This window comes from Polistes dominula, unplaced genomic scaffold (genome assembly GCF_049000335.1).
Source record: "Polistes dominula isolate Pdom_NZ unplaced genomic scaffold, Pdom_raw_medaka contig_20, whole genome shotgun sequence".
Lineage (NCBI taxonomy): Eukaryota > Metazoa > Arthropoda > Insecta > Hymenoptera > Vespidae > Polistes > Polistes dominula.
In genome coordinates, this window is record NW_028301147.1 from 6,953,486 (window position 1) to 6,979,757 (window position 26,272).

At 37.3% G+C, this 26,272-nt stretch overlaps 2 protein-coding genes across 2 annotated transcripts in view; one reads left to right on the plus strand and one right to left on the minus strand.

Moving 5' to 3' along the window:
* Positions 1-26,272, plus strand: part of LOC107074079 (uncharacterized) — a 103,318-nt gene that overhangs the window by 34,775 nt on the left and 42,271 nt on the right. The window contains exon 4 of the mRNA XM_089177296.1: positions 20,289-20,323. Within this exon, the coding sequence (XP_089033422.1) occupies positions 20,289-20,323 (35 nt within the window). The remainder of the gene's footprint in view (positions 1-20,288; positions 20,324-26,272) is intronic.
* On the minus strand, positions 5,639-13,635 carry LOC149030963 (uncharacterized). Its single transcript, XM_089177140.1, has 5 exons — positions 13,282-13,635; positions 11,499-12,757; positions 11,175-11,405; positions 7,944-8,126; positions 5,639-7,863 (listed from the first exon to the last, which is right to left on the minus strand). The coding sequence occupies exons 4-5, from the start codon at positions 8,113-8,115 to the stop codon at positions 7,619-7,621; spliced, it is 417 nt and encodes a 138-aa protein (XP_089033266.1). The 5' UTR covers positions 8,116-8,126; positions 11,175-11,405; positions 11,499-12,757; positions 13,282-13,635; the 3' UTR covers positions 5,639-7,618.

The window sequence follows — 26,272 nt, forward strand, 5'->3', positions numbered from 1 at the left end:
GTACAGCTAGTACAATGCTAATTAATTCTTCCTACCGCTTGGTAAGTTCTTAGATCCTATCTGTTAATTAATAAAGTTAAATATATTAATAAACGTGATCAGAATTACGCATCATCCGTTACGATTCATCCAAATGTCGTGCTATTCTCTAATAGGTTGTTGCTAAATCTTTTTTCTTTTTATTTAAGTGTGGTTATAATGTTAAAACAGGACGTATGGTGTAACTGTATATAGTAATACAAAGAACGTTAAAACAGAACTAAATAACAAATTGATTAGTTTAAACACATTTCATAGATCATTTATTTTACGAATTATATAAATATATAAGCAGATCTGTAAAGATGCAAATTCGTTGTCAATTGTCAAGCCTAATTACCTTGATAGAATATTCTCGTAATAGCAAAATAAACAAATAATTGAAATGAAATTATAAAAGGTGCGCCGCTTATGTCACGATTTTGAAGAGAGGAGGAGACAAGTAAGTCTCGAGCAAAAAGAGGCGCATAAGTGCGCGAACGCGTGACCAGCTTTTATTGAATGCGAGACGAAGCGAATCGAGGAGAATAAAAGAGAAAAGAGAGAGAGAGAGAGAGACAGAGAGAGAGAGAGAGAGAGAGATCGAATGGCCGGCAAGCAAGAAGAGAATAGTGAAGGACAATACATCACATCGGCACGTTCTTCCGGAACGATCCTTCTTTTTTTCCACCTACGCTTACCATTTGCGTGCAGACACAAAGTATGCACTGTATATAGACAAATATTTTATAATGCTATGCAAGTACCTCACCCACGAGATTAGTTAAGTGAATGGGGCTGGATCTTCGCTGGCTGGGCCTCTCCTAACATGATTGGACCCCGACCGATTGGTTAGAACGGCCAATCGTATACGAGATAAGCTCTACGCGAGTTAAAAAAAAAGAAGGAAATAAAGGACTCGGCTAGCTGAAGTTGCGCATTGGGTATGTTGCGACATGATTCGCACGCGATCCGTGCGATAAATCATAGGACGGAAGTCTTTCGAAACGGGAAATGTTGTTCGGTCGACGTGCGATATTGTCTTTCTCTCGTTTTTTTGTTGTTTCTTTTTGGTTTTTTTATTTTTGTTTTCGTTTCTCTCTATTTTTCTTTTTTTTTTTTTCGTCATTCGGAGTGTTAGAGGATTAAGGACAAAGTTTGTCGTAGAGTCGCTCGATATCGTATTCATTTTCTCTTTTTAATACGGATGCCTCGCTAGGATTTGACAAATCGTTGCCGTCCGCGTGGGCGGATGTAAGTGATTTCTATCGGTAGGGGTTTTCTAAGAAAAAAAAATCCGTCGAAGAAAGGAAGATAAAAAGAGATATTAATCGTTAAAACTTAGACACGGCTTCGTGTGTTAATCGTTTCAATACTACGTTATTGTTTCTCTGATCGCGATGTTGTTTACGTAAAACGTGCCAACCGTTTCCGCCGCGAATAGATTTCCAACGTCCTTGGTCGTGTTCTCCCGCTAAAGGAAAATAAATACTGTACGGAATAAATGGAATTTCCATGCGACTTTGCACGCCATTTCCAGCCGATAATTACCGCAAAGTAGGACTCACGTTCTCTCTGTGTCTCTACGTTTAGAAAAACGTTTGAAAATCATCGTATAGCGATGGTCATTTTCCTAATCGCGGAAAAGAACGCACTAGGAATGATAGGGGAGGATCGTTCAGTCATAGAAGAATAAAAAAGAATAAGTTCGCGCGGAAATGAAAATTAAACAAAAGAAATACAAATGAACGCATGGCAATTCTTTGAGCAGATGGTTCAACACGTTAAACGAATATATCGATCTATAAAAACTTAGGAAGCATTATAAAGATTTCATTGCTGTATTAAATTAAGAACAAACTTTACTCGTGAAAATGAAAAACTACAAATAATTGTCTTTTACTATAAAAGATTTTACTACAAAAAAGATCGAAATACTCATAGGTTAATAATACGTGTGTGTACGTGTGTGTGTAGGAAGAGACAGATGATTATCCTTGCACATGCGTAAAGACGCGTATGTACATGTGTACGTGAAATTACGTGATGTGCGTGCCTCGTGAGAGAATGCTTGCCAGACCCGATCAACCCCTCGACATGTGAGAGGAAGAAAGAGAAATCAAGAGAGATAGTCCTTAAATCCGCTCATTTTGCGGACTCATTAAAAATCAAGTTGATCATAATCAAGAATTGACTATATCTAATGGAAATACATAGTAATTATTAGCGAATGAAGAAATATTTTGTTTTTATAAAGATAATTAGTCTTCATAAAATATGCTACTGTTCCAGTTATTAATGATATTTAAGAAGATGAGAGATGACTAACAAGAGATATGAGAATGTTCCGACTTGGCGATCTAGAAAAGAATACTGAAGTCCGAAAAGAATAATAAAGGAACGGAGAATGTGACGGTTCTTTCGAGATATCGACATTATCGTCCGGGCAATATTTCCGGTTCCTGCCTAAGAAGCGTGCTTTCGAAGATAATTTCGTTATCGCACTGCACCGCTAGACCCCGTCTGTCCGTTACGTGCTCCATCTTTCTCACTTTTTTCTCTCATTCTCTTTTTCTCTCTCGAAAAGAGAGAAGACGATGATGACGTCGACGACGTCGACAACTGCTAAACGAAGGGCTGAAGAGAAGGACGGAGAGAGAAGGAGGCAGGATAATTAAAGAGGGAGAGTAATCCTGAATCAGCGTCATCGAGCGAGCGAAACGTATCCTCCCCCTCCAACTTCCCTCTCTCTCTTGCTCACTCTTCTCTTTTCCTCTCCTTCGTCACTACCCCCCTCCCCCTCATCCTACCCCTTATCCTCCTCCCCATTATCCTTGTCCTCTTCGTCATCCTTGTCCTCCTCTTTCTCCTCTTTCTCCTCTTTCTCCTCTTTCTCCTCTTACTCCACCACCATCGTCGACATCCTCCTCCTCATCCTCGTTGGGCGAACCAAGCGGATGCACATTGTGCGTCGTTCTTGCGCGTCCTCTTGTCATCGCGTAAAGAAAATCTTGCCTCTCAACTGGGAGCGTTGACGCAGAAAACTCGGTGTTAGTTATTACCTCTCCGTCTTCTCTTGGTTCTATCTCCTAGGGAATAATGAATAAACGTCGCAGAGAGACAGTAGATTTCTTAGAATGACGATGTCCTCAATATTTCCTCCATGTAAATAATTCAGTCGATTCTTATTCTAATAAGTCAGTATTTAAAAGGATTAAATCGGATAATTTTGTTGAATCGTTTAAACAAAATGAATGAAAATTTAATAAATTTATGAATAAGAAAATCGAACTTAAGGATATGTTCTCTAGCCTAATAAAAAAATATAAAAGAAATAAAAAGGAATTCAGATAGTGGGGAGAAAAAGAAAACAATAAATGATCAAAAGCATTGGATGTCTTGAGCAAACAAAATATAAGGAGGAGAGACGTAGTAGTAGAAGGAGAGGAAGCGAAAAGGAAAAAATTTAAGCCGGAGGCGATCAGAGATGAGGAAGAAGGTAAAGGTAGAAAGGAAAGAGTGCAACGACTGCTGCAACAGCGGTTGCAAGCGAGCCGAGCATCGAGCGGTTGAAGCCATCGGGCCGGCTCGTCTCACGACTCGCGGTATAAAACAATATTGATTGGTCGTACAATGCGGGTGGAGATCGTGGGGTGGGTCGCTCTACTGTTGGGCTAGCTGGAGGGAGGATACGAGGGACCAAGAGGGGGTGAGAGAAAGGCGAGGAGGGTGGACCGCGATGCATTGTGCTCGCTGCGTCCGGTCAAACTTTTCATCGTCCCTCGTACCCTCTCCGTCGGCTGGTGCTCTGGCGGTCGGAGGGACGCCATCTCTCCTACCATCCTACCATCCTACCATCCCTCCATCCCTCTATCCCTCCTTTCCTCTCCTCCCCTTTCCCACCATTCCTCATCCTTGCCATCCTCCTTTCGTCTCTCTCCTTTTTCCTCCTCCTATTCGCCGATAATTATTGCAGTCCGTCTCTGTTACCGGCTTTCCCGATTCTTTCCAACGGCCATATCAAGCTTAAAAGCCGCGAACTGCGAGCAACTTCCATGAACCTTCTGTATTTCGCACAAAATGACGTTTCTCCGTCGATGCGTTCTGTGCGTTTCTATCATCCTTATCCCTCATTCCATTTCTCTTACTCTTTTTCATTCATAGGGTCACATTCAAAAGGTTCTTTTATCTATGAATATTATTATTTAATTTTGTTGTTTATATTAAATCAGTTATTTATTTCTTTATCCACCTACCGATAGAACCTTCAGTTTTCTCTTTCAATAGACGATGTGTTTCTCTCCCCTTTCTTGCTCTTTATACTCGATGCTTTTTCGCGTACCGAAGAGTCTTTATTAAACGACGTTGGCCGTCGATGCGATCGAGCTTGCCTAGACGAGATTCCTGAGTATCTTCTCCTTCTACCTTTCTTTCTTTCTCTCGCTAATGAACACGGTATGCTAGCGCTGATGCATCCCGATGCATCCGATGGACGATGTGTGTGCTTCGAAGCTAGGCAGAGAGAAAGAGGAAGAAGTCTGGAAGAGAAGGAGTAAGAGAAACTAGACAGAGATGGATATAACTCACTTTGAAAAGCTACGATACAAGCTGCTCTCTCTTTCTTTCTCTTGCAACGCGCGAGGGCCAGGCTTGTCTACCTAGTACTTTTCAGCATCCTCTGGAGGCTACTGTAAGCTTCGCTTTCCAGACTGAGAACGTCCGAAGTATCGTGTAGTTACGCGATAACTTTCCCGCCACCGACTCGGCCCCGCCAAAACAGCGATACTTTTCCACGATACACATGTTAGTTCGATGTTACCGACTCACGTTTTCCATCTTCATCCTAGATACATACCCGAGCGTTCGACCGAGTGAGCTCTTCACGACTTCGCGATTGCTTCGACCGTGTTCAGCCGAGAATAGTCCCTCTGATTTACACCGCGCGAAACGCCAACTTGGCCTGAAAACCATGCCGCGTTTTTGACCCACCCCCGTCAGACGAAATATCTTCTTCCTCTATCTTTCTATCCCTTTTTTTCTCCCTTTTTCTCTTATAAAAGAAAACAGACTACCAATCGTCTACCTACTTTCTATTAGTTCTATTCGAATTAAATCTACTAGAGTGATTATTTTCAAAAAATTCGTATTATCTTGATAGAGTATTTATTAAAATTTTTAGGTAAGTTAAATGATTTCTATTTAGATGTAAAAATTTGGTTTGTTTCTTTATGCGATAAAGAAGGAAGAAAAATAAATTGTTATAAAATTATTAGATATATATGTAACTAACATCGATACATCGTTTACAAATTTCTGACACTTAACAACAATACACACGATTTGGTTAAAATCGATATATACCCTACACTATTTGAAGAGAAAGGGATGACATTTCTCAAGGTCTTTTTTCTTGTGCCTACAAGATGCTTGGAATTCCGAGGATAGGAAGAACGAGGATGAAAGCGAGGATCGAAGTTCGTTCTTAGGTTCATCCCTAAATCGAAAGACCGACGGAAATGAGGGAAAGAAAGACGGGGATAGACGTGTTCGATTTGTTTCGAGATTGTTTCGCGAACGGTTTCGTTGGGTAAGCTATTGGGGGGGGGGGAAGAACGATGGGAAGAAGGGTGGACATTCTTCGAGCTTGGAGTAGAGCCTCGGTGTAATTTATTTCTTGTCGTATCTGTTCGATGGCCGGTGACCACAGGATGCCTGACGAGGGTTACGTTAGTCTTCGAGAGTATCATTTTATACTCTTGCATTTCGCGAGAACAACTATTTCGGAATCAATTAAACTATCGGCTGGTGAGCGTAGAAAGCGATTGAATCGTTAATTAGCTGTTGTTTCGTAGTCTCCCATTTTCTTCACTGCATACACTCGAATCTCATCTGTAGGTATCTTCGCAAAAATGTATTATTTTACGTAGAACATCATAAAAGCGATAACTTCTCGCGATATTAGAAACGAAGCACAAAGGTCGACGGTAACTCATGAAGAAGAGAAGTTAAATCGACTAACCGTGTAAATCTTTCTCTGTAGTTTATATATTTCTATTTCTCTCTCTTTTCCTCTTTCTTTTATTTCTCTCGTTTTTCTCTTTGATTCTACGTAAAATTGTGGAAGGTTAATCTCTCGCCGTCTGACGTATTTTCAATACGCGCGTCACACGAGGGAAGATCGTTGTCCTATGGCAATAAAGTGGAGATATCTGTGACCGGGGAAAAAATAATAGTCGTCGAAGTAAAATACCTATCGTATAGAAACGTGAACGAAAATTACGTGAAAGATTAAAATACTTTAAATCTTTCGAATAATTTCGTTTAATCCAAGATAGATAGATTTTTTTCGATCTTGTTTTTCTTTAAACTAATAAAACGGAAAGAGAAAAAAAACAGCTCGATATTAGAAAGATTACTCTTCTATTTCAAATCAACGCGATAGCGGTACTTCAATGATATCTCGATATCGTCACTCACAGCCGCTTTTTCCCTTAGGATGTGATCTAATCTTGTCCACCTTTGAGTAAAACTTATGCGTAAAAAGAATGCACCTTTCGACGCTTCGCACCCAGTATACGCTGTCGACGTTGTTGTTCGCGGTTTCAAAAAAAATACAAAAATACCAAAAAAACGATAGAGAGAGAGAGAGAGAGAGAGAGGAATGAAAAGAAAACAATGGTGACGATTCCACGAATTTTCCAAAAAGAGTGAGAGAGTGAGAGAGAGGGTTTCAGAGGGAAAGAAAAAAAAATAAACAAAATATGGTCGGTGAAAGAGGATGAAAATGGGGGAAAAAGGGTGGAAGGGGAGGGGGAAACAAAAATCGCTGGAGACTCATGGAACGAGTGCGGTCCGTCAAACGAACTGCTTCATAAAAAATAATTGTGCCCTTGCCATTCGTACGCGCGTGAGTACGCAATGACAGAAACAAGAGAGCAGATTAAAACAAAAAATTCATCGGCGTATGTTTTCTAAGCTGCGGGCCTCGATCAAGCCCTTCGGAGGGTCATGAATAAAGGATGAGTGTCTTTCTTTCTCTCTCTTTCTCACATATATTCTCTGTTTCTCGCTCTCTCTTTCCTACACGCGCGCGCACGCGTGTATTACGACGGGATACACAACTCGGTGGAGACCATAACAGCGTGCGGGCGCAAGGAAGTTTCAAGCTCGATTTTATGCGACCAGTTAAACGAATAAATGTGCAAATTTGACGAGGCGTAACTGCCATTTGAGACACACATTTATATACGCTTATATATACGTACGTATAAACGAGCGTGTATGTACAAACGTGTGTGCTAGACGCGAACTCAGTTAGGGATGCATTGTATGCGCGCGAACGCGCCATCGTGTATACTTTTTGCGTCTAAGTGATAGAATCACTGTGACGAATAATAGAACTGAGTGTGTTTTTCTGCGCTCAGGGCCGTGAAAAACAAATAATTAACTGCAGAAATAAATAAATCTATATATACTAGGGTGCCCTGGCCACCCGTTGCTGTGGCTCACAATCAGTCCAATACACACATCTTTAATTCGAAAATTTCAAACTTTTTGGAATAAGCTGTAACAATCTGGACCGTTTTGATGAAAATTTTTATTAAAAACTTATTACAATATCTAACGTCATTACATGTACCAAAATGAATGTACTCCTCAAACAAAGTTTTGCTTGATTAAATTTTATATATCGTAATCTCTCACTTTCGATTTTCACATACATATCGACAATGTACTGATGAAATAGCTGTCTGCATCGGAGAATGTTATTATCTTCATTAGCACGAATCATCAACCGGTATGCGTAGAAGTTCATCGCACTAACTTTCTTGATCAGTTCTTCACCTGCAAATAAAAATATTTATAAGATAAACAGAAATTATTGGTTCAAAAAAGAGAATTATAAAATAATCTATAAGTTGTACCTGTAGTTAGATTCCTTTGTTTAATATTTAAATGATATCCATCTTCTCCTTTCCAAAATATCAACGGATACTGCAGTGCATCGTAAGAACGATGATTGTCTTGAATTATTTGCATCGTATTATCTCTGCGTTGTATGCGAATATCTCGACGTTCACATGGGTCACCAGCCATAACAACTGCAACTTCATTAATAGTTGGAATAATTTTAAATAAAAACAATTGAAAAAATTTGTTATGAAATCAATTAGCTACACAAATAAATTTGTAGGTTAGGGTGATTGTTAATCAACGCATGTGTAAATTTGATAGAAAATTATATAAAATACTCGCTTCAATTCCGCACTAAATTTGTAAAATGTATAGTTTTTTATGCACACTTCCAAACTTTTCAAACACTAATTAGATCTTAATGTAATATTTCAATTAGCACACGATTTTTTGTAACACTATAATAACAGGAAGTTACAAAATATTTTCCAAAATGTGATCGCAGCACCAACTGTCGGGACAGACTGGAATCGAATAACTTCGATTATCGACTCGAATATTCTCTATAACTCGAATATCGACTAACTTCAACCTATAAACTTATCGTATAACAATTTATAAATAAAAAATTAATTAAATATACAATTTAAACAGGACCGAAATGTAAATCTAAACAATTATCGAATCCACCTGAAGACACACAAAAAATTTCATTAAAATTGGTCCAGCCGTTTAAGAGGAGTTCTAATTTGAAAATGTGGACAGAAGAAATATATATATTAAGAAGAATATATATATAGATCATATACCCATTCATATATATCTATTCACGCATACGCTTATATTCATATATATATATATGCAAATTTTGAAGCGTCGATTGATTTATGAAAGTGCGCAAATCTCCGAGGCAGGAGTTGTAATTTCGTGAATAGAAGAATAAAAAAAATAAAAAAATATAAATAAAAAATACGTTTATCGACGGACTCGATTTTTGTTTTTACCTACAAGCCAACGGTCGATCGAAATACGCGCGTGCATGGCAGTACTTTTACGCGTTTGTGAGGTATTGTATTTTTTTTCATTTTTTTAATTTACATTTTTTATTGTTGTTCTCTCTTTCTCTCTTTCTCTCTTTCTCTTTCATTTTTTTTCTTACTCAAACCGTTACCAATTCGATGGTCCATTATATCTGGTTACAGCGGATATTACGGATAATTAAGCACTGGATATTGGCGTTTAATCAAGTGCATACGTTGTATATGTGTACGTACAATATATTTACTTTGTTGAAACAGCGAGATGCGTTCGTTTAACGATCTCGTCATAGTATTTAGATCTAGAAGAATCGAACCCTCTGTATTTTTGTTAAGAATTTTGCTCGGATGATGATGATGAAGATTACGATTTTCTCCGTTACATTGAACTATAAGAATGTACAAATCTATAGGATATATAAAATATAGACCGAAGCTCGCTCTTTCTTTTGGATCTTCTAAATGATTTTTAAACAATGGAATATTAATTTGATTTTTATCAATCGTTCGATCATTTATTATATATAGCTTCTTATTAGGTATGATTCAATGAGGAATGAATACTCTCTCTTGAGTATTGGAATTTAAAAAATTTTAAAAGCCACAAGCATCGAATTATTCCACTTGGAATTTCTTCATTTCTCTCGGCGAGTTTATTAAGAAAAGCCTAAATTCTAAAGCTATTGATGATGAGTAAAATTGAAAGTACAATTTGATCTTAACGATATTTAAAATCGAAAATAATGTTCTGAGCTGTAAATAATATAAAATAGAATATTACAAAATAAAAGAGAGATTCTTTTCGATAAAAATGTAGGAGTGAAGATACGAATATAAAGGATACTAAGAGATTTGTCTCATGTTAGAATAAAAGAGAGAAAAAACGTAGAAATATAGACTATGGACCGAGAATTGAAGAAAAGTACAAGAGAAAGAGAGTAAGAGAGAGAAAGAAAGAAAGAAAGGAAAAGATAAAGATAGTGACAAAGAGAGTGACAGAGAGTGAGCTTTTTCTGTACTCGAAAGTAAGTGGCTACCGGAGCATCGTATGTAGCTCACAAGTCCACAGGTGTCCGTGGACAATAGCTCGTGTGTCCCCCTTCTCAATACACTTACGTACAAGCTCTTGGTAATGTGCGCGCTCGCGCACGCCAACACTCGTCTCCAGCAGCAGCAGCAGCAGCAGCAGCAGCGGCAGCAGCTCTTCCTCTCATTTCATCTACTACTCTTACATATGCGTGTGTGTACTTCGAAAAGGGTGGACGAGAAAAGTCTCTTAATTTCCGTGGCTGCGTGACAAAGGGAGGAAAAAACGAGCGCTCGAGGAAAGAAGCGAAGGTAGAAGAAAAGGACGATGTCTCACCCTCTCTTTCTCCCTTACTTTTTTTTCTTCCTCTTGTATCTTCTATCGCGAACTCACGGGAGGTAAACAGAAAGAAATAACCGACGACAAGCGGAGGGTGCACAGTCTCTACCTCTTCGATATAAACTTACATATACGTACACTTACAGAAATGTTGTTCGTGTATCGGACAACTATGATTCTTTTTTCTTCGTCTTTTTCTCTCTACGTGACTTTAGCCCTCAAACGAATACACAATCTCCTTACATGACGACGATGATTATGTAAAGTTCTTCTTACTGTAATACGTTTCTTTTCACAAAGCAGGGATAATCTCTTCTTTCCTTTTTTTTATTATAATGGTTTACATTGAATATGTAGTTTGGTTAAAATTATAACTAATTTTTCAAGAGATAATACACATGTTAGCATATTCTTTTTGTTCACAATTACTAAATTAATATTTTTTTTTTCCTAAAATCGGAGATAAATAAATTAAAAAAATTATGAAAAGAAAAATATTATATAATAGTACAGTAATCAAAAAATTATTTCAGAATGTTAAAAGAGTAAAAAGAAAAAGAAAAAGAAGAGAGAAGATGTACGATGGATTCAAAAAAATAAAGAAATGGTATCTGGGCCATTCTCAATTATTTCTTGTATTAAATCCATTATCCGTCGTAGTACGCCCATTATCTTTGTGGGCGCATCGATTTCGGCATCTGCCAAACGAATGACTGGCAAGCGAACGTTAGTTATGTCGAGCTGCAGCTGAAGAATAGGAAGAGGTCAAAAAGAAGATGAAGAAACGTCTCGAATTACTTCATCCTAACGCGAAACGTTGTTCCGAACCAAACACTCACCATAATCCGTGGAATCCTAAAGAAAAAGGTTCATCATCTGCTTGTCTCCTTCTCGTTATGTATATCCGTTTACGAAAATCGTATAATAGTGTTTTGGGTTCGTTTCTTCAAGCCTCGTGTTTTCGCCGTTTTGTGGTAGAAAACAGAATCGACGAGTCGATCTCTTTCCTCGAAAAGACCCTTTATCTCGAGAAACTCCTTTGTCGGTGCTCGGCCGTGCGCGTCGCGACTCTGCATATATTTTGAATCTCGTAAAGGATCGGTTGTATATGAATATAGGTGTGTATGCGTGAGCGTGTATATGGTATCTATGTATATACGTACGAACGCAGTCTCCCGTTTGTGAGATATGATCGAGAGCATCCTGCACTCGCCGGAAGAACAAGAGCGTTTCTCGTCTACTCCACCTCCTCCTCGATACTGACGGATGTTGACGGATGTCGACATAACAGTCTCTTCCTACCTTCCACCCGTTAAATATTTATCCCGACAACGCGACAGCCCATTTAGGAAGAAGAAGTCAAACCCACAATGGTCTACCCTTACAAAAAGCAGACTCGTGAGCAAAAAGTCACGCGTCTTGGTAAAACGGTGCTCTCCCTCACATTAGCTTTTCTAAACGCAATCGAGATTCAACTGGGACAATAATACTTCCGGAAATACCAGCTGAAGATGATGGAAGAATATTTTTTCAGTTAGTTTGTCCTTAATACATAGAAAAATGTGCAGTTTTATTCGATGACTCCTTCCAAAGGTCACTAACTTTTATAACAGTATCATCAGGATTTTCTAAGGAAACAAAAATTTTAGAGTCGAACAAACGTACTGATGAACAGCTCATAGCAATGCAATTGCACGCACGATCTAATAGCGGACAAGTATCGTGCGAATGCGCATCGCCGAGCTCGAGGGTTTTGTCTCCTGCTTCCGAGTAATTTCCTCGTAACGTCAATTTTCCTCGAGACTACTAACCCTTCGCGGCTCGCTCGAGCGCCCTCTGGGAAAACAAAGGTGTCACTTCTTCAAAGAGCTCTCAGCTCTACTCTTTCTTTCTCTCTCTTTCTCTCTTCAGGGACTCGTTCACCCGCGTCTTCTCGCCCGGAAAGATCTCGACGCGCTCTTCTTTCCCTCTCTTTCACTCTCTTTCTCTATCTCTTCTTATCTCCCTTAGTTTCCCAGAGCGAACCATCCATCCGTCTCTTTCTATAGACTTTATCCCAAGTATCCCAAGATTCTCGCCTCTTACCCTAGCAAATTTCCCCGGTCCCCATCCTCGTCTCCGGCCAAGAAAACACTTTATCTCTCTAAGGGTAGCTTCAACAGGTTAAAGAGAAGACGTTGGAGAATAAGAGGGTGTGAGTAGATCGTCTTGGAGTCATCCCTAAGGAAAACACCCTCAAACTCTAACATCCGGGAGCTTTCTCAAGCCCTAAGAAAGAAAGTCTACCAATTCTCTTCTTCCTTCTTCCCACACCATCATTTCTCTTCTTCTTCTTCTTCAAGGCAAGTTTTCTTAGCCCCTTTATGGACAAGAGAAACTTCCCTTCAAGATTTTCCAGACCAAAGCTCACCACCCGGGTAACCTGTTGATGAAAAGAAGAAACGTTCTGAGTTGAAAGATGATAGGAAGGAAGGAATGTTTTCTTACGATAACAACAGAAAAGACATCTCTGAGTTTTTTCCCTCTTTTCACTAAACCCTTTTAAGGGAACAAGATATCAACTTGTTGCTGCTCAAGAGTACTATCCTCTGAAGGGGTGTTTGAACGTCCAATACTATTTTCTCCTAAATAGGAGAAATCTCATTTTTTATTTTTATATAAAACATAATATATTAACAATAATTGTCCACAAAATATGAAAAAAAAATTATTTACCCTATTCGTTACCAAGGATGATATTTCTGGTTTCTTTATATCTAAATCGTTACCGTTCAAATTACTGATTAATATTTATGATTAGAAATCTCGACGTGCTAAATCGTTTCTCATTTATATCTTGACTCAAAGTGCGAATCTTCTTGTAATTATTTACATATTTAATCACTTGCACCGTAATAACAGCTCTAACGAGTCTCATTAGTAGGGAACTTAATTAAAGATACCTACCTTGTCCGTGATAATCTTTTCTATCTCGCGAACTTAATTTGTAATGTATCATCTATGTGATAAGTCCATACGTCATTTATTTTTCTGTACGTTACAAACTTCTGTCACATCTTCGTCGATACCCAGGCAGAACCATTAAATTTCTAGCAATTTGCAACTTGGAATATGTTTTTTCCGCGCTACTTCGAATTAATCTGACGAAACGGTGTAATTAAAATCTGAAGGATATAAATTATGCTCAGTTGAACTTATGACGTAGTCATTAGGTGGAATAAAGACAACGTGTCACTCTTTTGAAAAATTAAAAGATATGGATAGATAGAGAAAAAGATTAAAACCATAGGTATCCTTATATGGTAGATGCGTTTAATAACATCACATTCTAAAATTCGATATTAAAAATATAAATATCCTAAAAGAAAATTATAAATATATCTGTAGTAATTTAAAAAATAGTTATTGTAATATTTTTTCTGGTTATGTTAAAAATATAAGAAATTTTGTGAGATAGTATTTTCGTTAGAAAATAAATGAGCAAACGAAGAGAGAAGAAGATCGAGAAATATATACGACGCAATGCGATAAAGAAAGTGGACGTTTCTTGATATTTCCTGTGAGAAATGTTCAAGGGTATTCATTCGGAAAACACTTGTTGAGCATCGAGCTAAGATTGTTCGAGCTAAGAAGCCACTTGTTGCTTCGTCATTTCTGGAAGGAATCCACTGTCCCGTTCTAGAATTCTTGCCTTTTCTATATATCTAATATTTATATTTCATGTATTAATTATCTTCGTCTAATTATTTTCAAGTATAAACGAACTTAAACATGGATCAAAGCTTCTCCTTTTATACGTCTTATACGTAAGATAATATATATATTCTCTACATAAATAACACATTGAAATATAAAATTAAAATGACGACTTAATAAATGCAAATGTACAAATGTATATATGTATATATATATATGTATAATATAGTCTATAACAAGCAACTTTGGAAACCAACATTTTCCTCATTTAATGGCAATTATAAGTTCCTGGTAATTATCAGAGAATCGATAGGCATTTCCAGACTACAATTCATTATCGTTGTAGAACGCGTGCACAGAGAGAGTCCGTATATGCTATCCTTCCGCTTGCCGTCCGAGAATATTCCATAACTACTCTCGCGATTAGATGCAGGGGGCGTCTCCTCTGGAGCTACGGAGCCACGTGTTCCTATCTCAATTTCAGCAGCCGTTGTAACTTTTACGTACACGATATAAGCCCCCCCCATGCTATCAAATATGCAGCGAGCCATCGAATAAACGACTTTAGACATGGAAATGCAGTTGCTAACCGTTACCGTAAAAATAGGACCGCATACGTTGAACTTTCGATCAGTGAATACTAATACCAAAGTGCGATCGTTATCTATAGGCCGAAACGGTTGAGAGTATATAGCTGGCTTCGCCGATTGTAGTTACCATGAAATCATTCTCTCTGTGCCTTGAGAGAATACTTCCTAAAGCTCTTCCTCATCGTCCACCTCGTTAAAATAGTTTGCGTTAAAGCCACTTTTCCTATACGATTAGAAAAGTTATTTTTATTCTGTGATTAGTGTCAGCATACATACCCCCAATCATATAAATACATATTTTTTGATCTTTAAATGATAAGTCGCAAAATACCTTATGATTTATCAAATTATTTGTTGTATTTTTCAAGATCTAGAAAATATCTTTAAATGTTTGTCCGCGATAATATGCGTTATCGAATTCGAAGGAGATAACAAGAAAAACGTTAGTCACCCGCTCATGGCAGTCCGCTTTTAATGAATTTCCAGTGAGTTCAGTGAGTTAACTCGATGAATGGCAAAGCTTAAAGAAAAAAACAGCTCTAGTCCCGGGTTTTCTGCGCTGATTAGATTCTGGCACGTGTCCATTGTATATCCGTTGACGTACCAACCCCTCCTCTTTTGCACACATGCGCCTATCACGCCTGCTTTTGCCTTGATCGTTCTAAGACGATGCTCCTAACTACGTTCCAACAAATTTATTATAGCTAATCGTGAAGATATTTCGACTCATCTTCCAATTAATTTCATACACACAATGGAAATGTTACGTATTTGCAACATTAGAAGAATATTTTACAATCAACAAGTTTTCAATGATATCACATAAACAATTAAAACTATGTATTTATTTATTAAAAACAAAGAAAAAGAACAATATATGAATTCCTAATCGATATGACGTTTACGATGTTAAAAGAAAAAAAAGTCTTATATGCTTAAATGAAACAAGAAGTTATCTTGTTGTACTGGTATTAAAGCTAATTCTATATCCAAGAGCCGGCACGAACGTGCGATTAGAGGGGAACTCTTAATCGTCTAATCATCGTGGAACACTAACCAAGTACCCTTCGATCGTGTTCGACGTGGTTTGACGTTATATCAGAGAGAGGGAATATTTGATTGATGATGGAAAGTTAGAAAACGGTGGGGAGACTAACATAGAGAAGGAGGGAGAAATAGAGAACTAGATAGAAGATGGAGAATAAGAGAAAGAGAAAAAGAAAGAGATAGAGAAAGAAAAAGAGAGAATAAGAGAAAGATGAGATCTTGTTCGGAGAAGGAAGATTTCCATCGATGCGACAGGATTTGATTTTCAACCCCATCGTCCTTTTAATACCGCTGCGGGGGTGGCCCTTCTACTACGACGACATCGTCGTAGTTCTTGTCGTCGTATACGACGTCGAGTAGAAACGATTGACTCGCGTTCCTGGTTATTGAGTTACGCAACAGCACGAAAAGCAGTCGACCAAGTTCTTTGTCTACCGGTCTGCCATCTGTCACCCTGAGAAGGCTCGCGAACAAGCGAGCAAACTATGACATGGTAGAAGGGTGTGGGCGGTTACTGCAACGCTTCCTCGTATGTAAACGCTTTCTCGTTTACCAACGCTCGAGAGCGATGGAAACGTTCGCGACGCACGCCAATATGTAAGATACGATCAAGATAAAAGCGAGATAGCACGACGAGTATAAGCGGACCTTCGGGAACGCTCCTATCGGGTATTGATTTTCTTCTGGCGAACGACGTCGCGTCGTGAACTGGTCGAGCCATGAGAGCGAGCTTTATTAATTCTCAGTTGGAACGTGCTAAAAGAGAAAAAAAATAGAGGTAAATAAATAGATTGATATAATAGAGAGATATATAAGATTATTATGTGAAAATTTTTTATGAGTATTATTATAGACGTACTATAATATATATACGAGGATGGGTTGAAAAGTTTCGAGACATGAGATAAACAAAATTCTTTTTATTTTTTAAATAAAAGTTACTTTAACCGAAACAAGATTGTTACTACGTTGAGCTTAAAATTTTTCAACCTAGCCACATATATATAGAATGAATTTTATAACGTTTAACTACTTGTATTTAATGATTTCTCAATTTATTAAATTAAATATACGTTTATTTTTATTGTTATATATACCTTCCTTGTTAAGGTTTCAAATTACTCTCCCACGAACACCATCTTACATTTACTTCACGTAACCAAAAAAGTCGTATCTTTTATCGTCTCTCTGGAGTCAACAGCCCATGTTTCTTTTTTATTCTTTTCGAACGGGTCAACCCATCCATTTTACTAACCGCGCCCAAGTTGCTCGATTTTAGTAATCTGACGGAAACTAATATTTCAGCGTAGATAGGAAATTAATTAATGATTATATACGTTTATTATGTGTATATATCTGCCATGTAAAATATAATTAACAAATAAAAATTTCCAAATAACTTATTTTTTCTTGATCATTCACATTAACTGTTTATTCATTTCTTTATATATATTTAGAAGAGAAAATAAATATAAGAAACGCACACACATACAAGTTTAAAGTATAAAATAAACTTTATTTCACAAAAAAGTAGATTAGCTTCTAATTGTATATGAGATAAATACCGAGAAGATCAAGAATTTCTTTCTCGGTCTAATGTCTACCATTATTACGGTTTGCTATATAAAACTCATGCTATTGACACTGTACAATAATAAACTCATTTCTTTTTAACATTTATATTAAAAATTAACCTGTTATTTTTGTTTTTATTTCAATAGTATGAAGTTTGGCAAATATAGAGCAGACAGTGTAACGTTGATAATTGTAGCGTATAAAGTATTGAAATCATATATTAATGAGTTGATTATTTAATGAATATTAAATGAATATTCGTAAAGTACAGACCTAGACAAATTTTTGTACTCGGAAATAGTCGATTCATCCTAATATATATAAATTCTTAAACTATTTCTTTTTTAAATAAACTGGTCAGTATATTACACAAAATCTGCTTGCTTAATATTATAGGATAATTAAAGAGCGAGTGAAAAGAGCAAAAAGAGGAAGAGAAAGAGAGAGAGAGGAAAGGGAAAAAAGAGATTGAAAAAAAATAGAAGGTATTCTGTGAATCACTAGACACCAGCCGTAAACGTTTGATGTCCGTTACGCACGTTACGAGCTCCAAGTACTCTCTAGATCTCGTTACAGTTCTGTAACGCGCGTATTCTGTTACGTTCAGCGCGTCCGAAATTCTGTGCGTTTTTCCGACGAATAATCGAACGAACATATCCGGGGAAAATGGTTAGAGCTGAAATAATTTTTCTTGCTTGATGGTAAATCGAAATTTCGTGCGCGTTTTCACGTTTATTCGTTTTCCATGTTGACCACATTTTTTTTAAAAAGAAGATTGTTTCGCGTGAATAACGTAATACGTGTTACCGCATTTAAACGAATCACATAAATACCGCATTACATTTACTATTCTTTTCAAAATTATCTTACTCCTTTCAAACCATAAAATTGCGTTAAATAATATTAATAAGTAATAATGATGATCAAAATACAATTAATTCATTTTAAATGTAATTTATCTCTAATAACAATTTAAAATAGTAATAAGTACATTACGATACATGTATACGTATAATATAATTGTAAATAGAGTCGATATACATAATTTAGCCTCGTTTCAAGGGACTTAACAGTATCCACTTTGCAAGAGTATCTTCCCAGAACGCAAGGTCACGCTCCCCACGCTTTAATCACTCCTGTTAGGAGAACGTTACGTCGTTAATTCGCTTGGATGGTCGTTGTATCTTAAAGCTACGTAGCGTATAAATTGGTCAACTCAAAAGCGCGAGACAAACGCGTTCTCTAAGATAGAAGGCTAGAGAGAGAAAGAGAAATAGAGATAGAGAGAGAAAGAGAGAAAGAGAGAGAGAGAGAGAGAATGGAAAGGATAAAGAGAAGGGAAAGAAAGAAAGAGAGAGAGAGAGAGAGAGAGAGAGATGGGGCTGAATGTGAGAGACGAAGAAAAGAGGGAACGAGGGAGATGGAGCACGGCTAATACATCATAAACTTAGAAACAAAGCGGAGAAAGAAAGAGAGAGAGAGAGAGGATGTCGTTGCCGCAGTAGTGGAGAATCCACTGGCTCCGGCATCCAAAACTTTGCCTATTTGTTAAGTCTTGCCGGCCAAAACTGTCTGAGATACTGGCGTCGAAGCGTAGCACCTAGCACCTCCGACCTCCTTCGCTAGCTAGTGCCGTACTGTCCCTTTCGGCAGCCCTATATTGCTACTTCGTGCATCCTTAATCGAGACAATATAGCTTCGAGTAGATGTAGAATTGTTCTTGAGACGCGTCTCACCAAATTTCCAGTTGCCAACCGTGTATTCCATTGTTCGATATTCCTACTATCTGATACTATCTTTTAGAATCTCCCCTTTTCTTAAGAATGACTTTGCTTTTCTCTGTTACTAATAAATATTTCAAATATCTACTTAGATAAATCTTATTTAAATTTCTATAACTATTATATATTCATAAGGTGTATCGTTGATCGAAAATGTTTTGTTTTTCTTTGAAATATTCATTTCTATAGAGACATAAAAACCGCTTATAAGTAAATTTCTTTCTCGGAAAATCATATAAATTCGTGATTTTAACTCTGTTCGATAATTACGGGTTCATTAACATCAATATCGGTGCTGATTTAATTTATTAATAAGATAGTTCGTACACTAGTTCTCAAATAGAACGCGATAAAAGACGGTTTATAAAAGGATTTTAAGTAATCGGTAATCGATACGGCATACGATTCTTTCTTGTTTATTTCATGAACGATTCGGTGATATCCTTCGTGATATAAATTTACGTCGTTATGTTTTTATCGGATATCGATTAATGTGAAATGAAACGAACATTAGTAATATTCGCGATATTATACAATAATTTGCACGTTTCATTGTATCCTGATTTATCGTGTATGCAATTTAATGTTAAAACATTAACGTGTGTAAAATTATTTAAATAAAAAAAAGAAATCGTCCAAAATTTAGCAACGTTCGTTCACCTTAGGTTATTCCTCTTCGTTCATACGAAATGAGTCTTCGGAATTCACCGTTTCTCCTCGACTGTGATGAAGAAGGAAAAGAATCTTCTTTTATTATTTTTTTTTCGTTCTTTTTGTATCTCCCAATACAATTGCACGATAGATTCGTGAAGTTTTGTGCGTATCTGGTTCGAGGCGAAAGTTCGAACGCGACACGCGTCCGTTGCATGTGCGTTGTCTGAGGGAGAATGTGTCGGAGGTGGTGGAAAGTTTTGGGGGGGGGGGGTGGTTTCATTGTGAACGACAATATCGCCTTGAGCGGCATTGGCGAGGCAGAGATGCAAATATCGTGGCGGACGACTCTCTTCAACCTTCGCTTCTCATTTTCAAAATTTTTGCCCAACGAAGACGAATTTTTCGTCGAAGAAAAGAACGTCACTTTCTATTCTACCATTCAATCTTTACGATTAGAACCATAGCTATAAGTACTTTTTTAATCTATACGAAAAAAAACTCGTATCTTACAATCAACGACTTTATTAATATTCTTAAAAAAAAATAAATCAATGATAATAATTTATAATCAAATGCCCGAGATGATAAAAATTCCATTATTATGTTTCAGAGGACATCTTTCGCACCGCCACGACAACGTTCATCGTAAGTAATAAAGCCACTTTTTAATTAATCACGTGATTATCAGTTACGAACGATCGAACTTATTTTTCATAAATTTTGACCATCGTCGAACTTTCGACAAACGTAATAGTTCGTAGAAAGAACACAATTATCATAAAAAAAAGCAAAATAACAACAAATTAAAGGACTATAAAAATATTGAACTATCGAAATCGCTAGTAAGACGAAATATTTATACAAGTAGAAATCTCCTGATGAGACGGCCATTATAGACAGTCTCGTTGATTTCTCAGGAAGCTACGCCAATGCATACATATATGCACGGTAAAAGGGGAAGGAAAGAGGTTGACAATGCAGCTCGAGGGGAGGGAGGAGGGTGGGTTTGAGCTTGGTAGAAGGAGAATGAGAAGGATGACTGTCGTCGTCGTCGTCGTCATCGTCGTCGTCATCGTCGTCGTCGTTCTCGTCAATCGTAGAGGGTAGTAGTAGTCAGTTTGAGATGGTAGTGAAGGGTGATTGGCGAGGTGGAGATACTCAAAGGTACATAATCATGCTTGCTGATTCCTTCCCTAATAAAAGTCTCACTGTCACGGTTCGTCCCCCCACGAGACCTCGAGCAAGTCGACCTCTCTTTCTATTTATCTATCTATCTCTATCTTTCTCTCTCTTTCCGCATTTATACAACTCGTCGGAAAGTCCCTGTATTCCTCGTCTCGTACCTTCGATCGAGAGAAGCACCTCAACACCGAGATTCTCCTTCTTTTCTACGATTCTTCGTTGCTGCTGTTGCTACTACTGCTATTGAATACGCGTGACGTAGGACAAAAGTGCACGTACGCGTAGTAGCCGGGAAGTTTGTGCGATATATACACGCTTGCTCGCTTACTTCGGTGTATTGCACTTCTTCTTGTATTCTTTCTCTCTCTCTCTCTCTCTTTTTATAACTATCTTTCTTTCTTCTTTTCGTTGTGTGTAAGGAGACAAAAGTGGCGTTGGGTGGGGAGAGTCTGAGAATCGCGGGAGAAATACGGGTCAAAAATGCTTGACGCTGCACCATCTAGAGTTGCAGTTTTTTTTAATCTCTCGATATGCATTCGAAGACAGTGTTTCCTATCCTCGTCTTTCTCCTACCGGTACTTTCTCCTACCTATTCCGATTTCTTCTCTTTCACGTGGTACGAGTGTACGTACGAGCGGATAAAGCAGGCTTAGTATACGAATGTAGATGTGTGAGTGTGAGTGTGAGTGTGTGTGTGTGTGTGTATGCGCGTGTATTTATGTGTATGCATGTACCTAAGTACTCGTTGGGGATGTTCACGAGAGAGAGAGAAAAGAGAGAGAGAGAGAGACAGACAGACAGACAGACAAAGACAGAGAAAGAGACAAATAGAGAAAAGAGAGAGAGAGAGAGAGATCAGTAGGAGGAGGACAGGCAAACCCTTAGAACGTCGTCGAACTACGAACGATTTGCAAATTAATTTAGCTTTGTCGGTCGATCGTCAACAATACATTGATCTCCCGTGCAAACACACCGGGAACGCACTCGCGCTACGTTTGCTGATATAACGTTAATAGATCCTCCTGCGCGACGAACTTGCAATTGCAATTGTAGAGGGAAGAGAAAAACTGGGATAAGAAGTGAAAGATACTCAACAGAACCGATTTTTGTCTATTTGATTTTCTATCTTTTGAAAAATTCTTCTTTCCTATTTACAATAACGACTTTGTCAGAATTGAAAAGAAACATTACCAATTTAGCTTCTAATCGTAAACCCAATTACCAAGAGCACAGAAAGAATGCAAAAATAGAAGCATTGTTTTAATCAGATTACTTTTCAGAAAAAAAATAATAAAATGAGTTGAGATTATTAGTTTCGCTATCTTTTTTTAAAAAAAAGTTTTAACTCTTTTCTGAAATTTTTATAAGTGCTTCTAGGTATTGAGGATCGACAAATTTGAAAGTAAATCGATATTAACAATAATATATGAGATATTCTTAGTAATACAAAAATGAACATAATAGTTTTAAATATAAAGGAACCGCCTTCGTTGGTTATCCCCAAGGACGATAGTTAGGGCCAGGAGGGTTGTAAGGTGAGGTCCTTAGATCGTTTTCGGTGTCTTCGTTTAAAGGGCCCCTTAGACTAGAGGGTCCTTGGCCTAGACAGGTCTCAAGGTGCATGTCTCTGGTGGATTTAAAAGACCCTCGACCAAGAAAGAAGAACGAAAGGAGAACCAGATGGTCCGACCTACCTTACTTTTTCCTTTTCTATCTTACACCCACGTGTCTTACCTTACGAATTACTTTTTTAAAAACGTATTCTCTCTTTATCTCTTTCTCTTTATCGTTCTTTCTTTTTTTTTTACTCTTACTTTTTATCATTCTCTTTCTTTTTCTCTCTTTCCTTACTCTTCCTCGTTTATCTTGTAGAATTTTTTTCTCTGAAGGTCCGTTAATAACGCATCACGATGCGAAGCGTCGAAATAGAGCGAATGTAGGAGGAGGGAAAAAAAGAATAAAGAGAAAAAAGGGAAAATAGGCGAGCACGTTCGTTCGACATATGTTTCGAAGTTATTGTACCAGATCGGTCGAAAGGCGACGTTAATGCCGCTCTTTTTCGCTCCTCAACGGTTCTTAAACTCCGACCGTTCGTTATTAATACTATTAATCTCCCGTTAGACACGAGACTCTCGAAATTGGGGCCGGATATATCATGGATAGAGAGCCGCAATCTGTTTGCTCTATTTGATCTTAAATTGGAAACTGTTGTCAGAGGAAAAGGCTCGTCTTTTTCAATTTGATCACATAAAAGAGAGAGGGAGAAAGAAAGAATGTGTGAGAGAGAAAGAAAGAGAGAGAGAGAGAGAAAGGAAAAAGTAAAGAATAGGATTCGAGTAAATTGCTCGATAATATTTTCCCGTTCGAAGAAGACATACGCAATAAATTTTTAATATAGACCCAATTACCGATAAAGAGGACTCATCCAGGTGTGAAATGTAAGTTTCGCAAAAGTTCAGCTGGCTGCCAAGGAGCAACGCGAAAACAAGAATGTCTATGAGTTAGAACGTAGACGTAAACTCGAGGAAAACTGGTTTTACGGTTGAGATATTGTGTTTAAAACACGAAACGCCCCTGCAAATTCCTAAACGGAAAAACCGGAAGACCCATGCTGAGAATTAACAAAATAGGTTTACGAGACTTTACAAATAGCTCTTTCGAGTCGTTTACTATAGGAAAAAGGCGATCGTCCACCCATTATCGGAATGCTTAGATTTACAAGGCCTTGACCATTTTGTGTCAAATAACATGTCGGACAATGTGTTCGAGCCACAAGGCTCTTTTATCACCTTGTAAATCTTCAGAAAACATTTTACCCGGAATCAGACAAATCACTCTCTCTTGTTCAAAATTGATCATTCCTAATTTATGATCGCTATCGCCATTATACCATCCGTTAATATAACAATCAAATTGCTATTTTATTGGTGCAATTTGATGAAACTTTACAATCGTACTACTTTCGTACTTTGCAAATCCATTATTGTTCCTATTGATTGTAAATTAAATAAAGTTTCTCTCCATTGTTTTTTCTAATTGCTAAAAGCCGTTTTGATTGTGTGATTTTTGTGGTTTTACGTATGAGGAAAAGAAAAAACAAAGAAAATACATCAAAATAGATATTTTAGTTGAACAAATACGAACAATTACTTTAGATCGTTTTTTATTTACATAACCAAGAATGATATCAGAATAACGTTTTTTAAAAATATTTTTCTGAAAAAAGTAGAAACAAAATCAATCTAAAATTGCAGAAGAGAGTATAATTAACACATTAATCGTTTATCGTAGATCATGTCTGCTTATTGAAGATACAAATTCTCGTCGTTCGTAATGTGAAAAAGCTAAACCTACTTTTAATATTTTTATAATATTTCTTATTTTTGTAATTCAAATCGATTTATAAAATGAAATATTTAAAAAAAATATAATTCCTTTTTTTAAACCTAGTAATTCAAATTTCTTTGATAGAATTATGTAGTTGTATATCAATCGTCGTTAGCAAGCAATTAATTTGATGCTTTGATAATAATTTCATTGCATTAATTATTTCTTAGTCAAGAAATTCGGCAGTTGCCTGAATAATGGATCAAAGTTATCTAAAATAATAAAGACTATTTCGAAGAATAAAAAATTAAAACGATTACTTCATGAACTAAAGTCATCGAAATCATTGCTACCCCTAATATATGATATAATTACTACTACTAAATATTTACATTTGAAACGTATAAATTGTTAAAAATTACTATCAAACGCTATATATATTATAAATTGAACTAAAATTGTAAGAGAAGTGTCATTCAATTTTGGTAAACAGTTCCTTCACGAAAAAATAGCTGTCATTTACATCTGGATGACGTATCCCTGAATGTGTTAAGGCGATATTCTTGCTCTCGTGCGCGTGCACGCACTATCGAAGGAACTCTCGAAGCGTGTTAGTCAGTCCATGTTGGTTGGAATTTCAATGGGGGCCTTCGTAGCACCCCACGATATTCTTAAACGAGTTCCATCGTCGTAAATGTGGAAGTAGCTCGTGCTACCTGAGCAGCTGCGGCTGTGTGCTAATAAAAAGGGAGAGAAAGGGAAAGAAAGAAAAAGAGAAAAAGAGAAAAAGAGAGAAAAGAAAAGAAAGAGAGCAAAGAAGTAGCAGAAGGAGGGGACAGGGTAATGGAGGGAAAGAAGCATATTGCTAGACGCCGCCAGGTACCCCATCGTAGGGGCCTAACGTCACGCTTGAGAGGGGGGCCATCTGCACCCTAACTAGTATGTGACGTCAGGTGTGACGACGTGTGCTACGATGAAGAAGCGTCTGTCTCTCTTCGTTCATTCATCGTCCCTTGCCTCTCGCACACTTATCTTTCTTTTCGATATATGCGTTTATGTATCTTTTTTATTTTTATTTTCTTGCTTTTGTTTGTTTGTTTTTTTATTTAATCATGTAATAAATTTGTACTTGCTGTAGCATAGCAAGAAATATTACTTTTATTCGAAAAAATTCCGTTAAATATTATCTTTAACCTAAAGTTTATTATTTTATTATTTAACAAGCTTATACATTATATTGTTGGTAAATTGTTTCGTCAAATTCTATTTTTCTTTAAGATATTAAATATCACTAACAGAGTTTATTAATTACATATAAGTACCTGTCTGGACGTTCTTGAATTTCGTCCGTTCAATCTTTCTTCTTTGAGGCCTGGCAATGCCGCCATACTGCGCCTCACTTTTATCGCGGTAGGCGTGTTTCGTATCTTTAACAAGACCGTTAAATTGTTCTTTATCATACAGCTCGGTGTTATCGTACGGGGCGGCTTCTAGAGATACATACATAGACGTGCACGTATTAACGCTCACATGGGTTTGATGTTTTACACGTCCATGCATCTTCCTTCGTTCGTTGGATGAATATGCATACAAATAATGAAATAATATAATAAAATAACATATGTAAAAATATTCAATAATACTATAATATCAAGTAATTATCCTAATCATAAATAATTAGAAGGGCAAATTGAATCTAATCAAAGAATTTGATTAAAATTCAATCGATCGAATGAAAAATAATGAAATCGGAGACTCGATAGATGAAATGAGTTGCTTGTCCCGTGGTTTCTATACGGCGCGTAACGAACGTAAGTCGAAGTATAAGTGCGTATTAGACGGAGAAGGCAAGGGGGCCGTTCGTCATGAAACATCTGCCACGAGCGCGTGGCTCTGTTTTCTACCCCCAAAGAGCACCGACCGAAGAGAAGAGAAAAGAAGAGAAAAGTAGAGAAAAGAAGAGAAAGAAAGAAAGAAAAAGAGAAAGAAGGGTCCTTTGAGACAAAGAAAAAGTATGACGTACTGGCAGCTGCCAGCAGACGCCAAGCCTACGGTGACGTAGGGCCCCCCTTCGTTTTATTTCGT